Below are 4,281 nucleotides of genomic sequence, written 5' to 3' on the forward strand. Positions count from 1 at the left end.
TATATATATATATATTTGTTGAAATCTAAAAATATTTAAGAATCTTCCAGTAATATTTTAAAATATAACATGGTAAAAGGGCACAATGCATGAATGAAATACGCATTTTAAAGGCGGAGCAGGTAATTTCAAAGGCTGAGTAACCCGGATGTACCATACTCTCCAGATCTGAACAAGTAAACATTCATGGGTACAAACCTTCCTCTCATCAAGATTATCCTAAAAAGATGAATACGCAACAACTTGCCATGTTGATGTTTTTCAAGGATTTCTAACTGGTAAACAATATAACGGAATCTAACAATGATGACTCATTTTGGCGGGAAAGTTATTTGGTACTTGGCTTATCTTTAAATTTAATGCATCTAGGCCAAAAAAAAAAATCATAATACACAGGGAGATTGCGTAAATTAGTAAAAATTGTATTTAAAAAAATAATAGAAATGTTTAATCCCCTATAAATTACAAACGCTTATTTTTTTATTTTGTAATATTTGCAGAATAACTGAAGAGAATTTTTTTTTAATTTATTACTTTTGTATAACAGTAAATCATTTAAAAAAAGGCAATAAAACCCCTTATCTGTTGTTCAAAGCCGTTTTGATGTTCGTAAAGAAAAAATATATATATAACATTCCTCAGCCTGGCGAACTAGATATTACATTACATATTCTATTTTTTAAGTTTTTACTATAATAAATAAAACGATACGAGAAAGGAATATTTCTTAGGATGAATAGGTGGGAACTACATATCAAACGAGGGGTAAAAAACTGTCATTACCTTATATTCCGTACGTAAACATTTGGTCATGCTTTTCTTTAAAAACCGTAAAGAGTCGAAGTGGGGCCATTTGGAAACACATCTATGATGACTTCCATAAAGAGATTTCCTCTGTAAAAGTTTCTGCCTCTCGCTGTGAAATTGACTCCTGAGGTTGTGTATCTTCCTCGTTATCTCGGAAGGAGTGGTGTTGAATTTGACAGCCATTACCTCCAAGCAATGGTTTCTCTTATTCCTGTCTTTGTAATCGGACGAATTAACCTCCCACAGGCAGTGCATGCTTTTATACATCGATATCAATTCGGCAACGTCGTTGTGCGTCCAAGCCTTCTTGTAATCCATCCTGCAACGTCTGGGCGGCATCCACGATGAATGAAACCAGAATGACAACAGATGAGTAGAAAGTAGCTCTGTCGAGATTGCGAAGCAACAACTGTCCAGGAGACGTAAGCAGCAATGCAATATGGCGACACTTCTCGCGTTGAGTTCACCGCTGTCGTCGCTAGAGTGTGTTTGTGCAGCCTTAATAATTCGCTTCTTGCTTCAAGACGTAACAGACAAATATAGACCAGTTTTTTTGTTTGTTTTGATTTTATTTCCGACTAAAAATAAAAAAACTTTCACCTTTTCATAGTCTGTTTATTTATGTGATTATATCCAATACTGGGGTTAGCAATCTTTTATACATTTATAAAATATTTTACATTTTTAGTTCACTTTAAGGTTTCATATTATATAATAATTATTGGTTTGTATAGGGTAAAACAGCCAATATTTTTATGTTATTAAAACATGTTATACTTTTGTAACCTCCTTAAAGTTAACATGAATAAATGAAATTCGTTTAAAAAGTAGTTAATAAAGAATTTAAAATTATAATTCCAAATAATAATTTAAACTACTTTTCTAGACAATTAAAAGCGAAACATCATTTTTTTTCCAATTTTAATAATATAAAATATATGAGTTCATACATATATTTCGTATTTAAATTCTTGTTTGAGACCTAATAATTTAGTTTTAAAAAACCTCTTATGATGCTTTTTCCTGGCCTTTATTTTTTTCTATAGTCAAGGAGAACCTTTAAAACATACCTCGTTTTAATAATACTATTATCATCAATTGATGAACCCCTTTATTTCTATAAGTTTCGTTTTAAATCATCATGTTGGAGAGAAACAAATAAAAGTTAGGGGAAAAAAAAAATAAAAGTTGAGATATACAACCACAAGAAGATTTTTTATTTCTACTAATATAAAATATATTTTTGTAAAGAACACACAAAGAACAAGTTTATTAAAATATATTTTATGTAGCTATAAATCTAAAATACATATTATTAATATATAAATATTTTATATATTACAGATTGTTATATATTGAAATATGTAGTAGATTAAATATATTTTTATTAATAAAGTTGGATCAGATTTTGCCTAAATTACTTTATTAATTGAATATAAAATACAAATATTATTATTATAAATAACAAGATTTTTTTAAAACTTATTTAAAGCGATTCTTATTTGTATTCAGTATAAAGCTTATTCCTTCTCCCCCACTATTGACATGGAAAGAAGTTACATAGCTGCATAGAAGGGTCATTTCTCCCGTGTAGTTGCGAAACGATTTCAGGTGTCGAAACATTTTTAAAAGACTACACGGCTCTTTGATATAGATTTCTGCCTTTTATTTATAATTTTTTTTTTTTAAATCAATAAAAATTCTGAACAATTTAAAAAGCTCATGCCCAATTCAGAATGTCAAAATGGTTTACTTTCATAAATTATTAGTGTCACATTTTTGACCTTTGAATTTATTTGATTAATAATCTGGAAATTGTAATTATATTTTAAAATAAGCTTGGATTAGATATTGAAGATTGGAATATCTTAATACGTTTTGACATAAAAATTTATGAATTATTGATATTTTTATTTCCGTTTATCGGTTAAAATTAGTATTATCAAAACAAATTAAAATTTTACGATCACTAAAATGTTTAAACTGTTTATAATGCTGTAAAAATATTGATGATGATATGACTTATCTGCTTTAAAAAAACAAACAAAAAAACATACGATTTTTAGAAACCCAGCACATTTAATAGTATTAATTTAATTAAAACTAGCAGTAATAATTAGTTTTAAATATTTAAAATTGAGTAAGTTTAGTTAATCATAGAGAATATTTATTTTATTGATATTTATTAAGTATTTAAAATATTAATTCGGCTTGTTTAAGGCTAACTAATTTATTTAATTTTTTGACAGGAAATCATTTTATATTATATAAGTTATTTTTAATATCATTTGTTGATGTTATTCAAGAACGGAAAAAAAATCATATAAAAGGGAAAGCACTGCCTTTCTACGTTAAAAAAAAGTTACGAAACCAATCTCTACATATATTTCCAAAACGAATCCAAATTATAAATAAAATCACATAAAAATAATATTTAGCGGTCCAATTTTAAAATATATAAAATTGTTCCATACGTATTATCTACTATTATCCACAATCCGAAATGTTGCAATTCTAATAAATTCAACCTATTATAACGTATATAAGTTTAATAAAGAAAATAAATTAAGAACAATTGTTTATAAGGAATGACTACCCTTTGAAGTTTGAATTTACATAATAATGTAACTCCTTAAAAAAATATATATATATACTTTTTTATTTTCGATTGACTTGATATTTTACTGCGCAGAAGCAATGAAACGTCAACAAACAATTGCATTGACATAATCTTAGAGGGAAATATTTTTATTATACTAGGGACTGGTATTATAGTTAATTTTGACACTTAGTAATTTAATCTACAGAGCTGTCTTTAATTTAAACATTTTTGCATCTCGAGTTTTAAAATATTAATTTTTCAACTAATGAAATAAATAATTTATTTTAATTGTTTGTAAATTGAATTAATTATGGTAAAGAGTGGTGTATACAATGGTACCAACCTGGCCAACGATGGTAACATAGGAATGGTGATTCCTGGGCTCGACGTAGTCCCTCATTCGAACAGTGACTGGTGTTGCCCCGACTCTGTTCCAAACAGGTTTCTGTTGCAGCATCACTCTGAAGCAACACTTGCTCCCGCTTGCCGAATTTGAACCTGAATCATGTTTGGCTCCGCTTTCATGGAATAAAATGACTATTTTCCCTAAATAAATAAGGAAAAAATAATGTTCGATCAGCTCGTTTTTAAAATAACTTCGACGACCTCTTTACAAACCCAATGGCGATTAATCTAGTTTTTATACCATATTGCTATAATTCCTGAAAAAATATTTCCTAGATATTAATTTATATAGTATATAATTAGTATATAGAGAGATATTTTGAATTTTAATCAAATACAACCCAATCAACCATTAAAAAAACAATAAAACCTGTTAACATGTTGGGTTTATATATGCATTTTTTTTTTTGATATATTTAAAATGTTTATTATTTATTATACTGTTGATTATAATTCTTTATCATGTT

At 27.5% G+C, this 4,281-nt stretch overlaps 1 protein-coding gene across 2 annotated transcripts in view; it reads right to left on the reverse strand.

Moving 5' to 3' along the window:
* The window catches only part of LOC106678721 (uncharacterized), an 8,964-nt gene extending 5,034 nt beyond the window's left edge, over positions 1–3,930 (reverse strand). The window contains exon 1 of one of the 2 annotated variants that reach the window (XM_014417423.3): positions 3,753–3,930. In XM_014417423.3, the coding sequence (XP_014272909.1) occupies positions 3,753–3,866 (114 nt within the window). In that variant the 5' untranslated portion in view covers positions 3,867–3,930. Of the gene's footprint in view, positions 1–783; positions 1,257–3,752 lie in introns of those variants that run through there. The other variant, XM_014417422.3, reaches the window with a different exon arrangement.
* Between the last annotated feature and the right edge of the window lie 351 nt (positions 3,931–4,281).

Source organism: Halyomorpha halys, unplaced genomic scaffold (assembly GCF_000696795.3).
Source record: "Halyomorpha halys isolate HHAL.00 unplaced genomic scaffold, Hhal_1.1 Scaffold157.1, whole genome shotgun sequence".
NCBI lineage: Eukaryota > Metazoa > Arthropoda > Insecta > Hemiptera > Pentatomidae > Halyomorpha > Halyomorpha halys.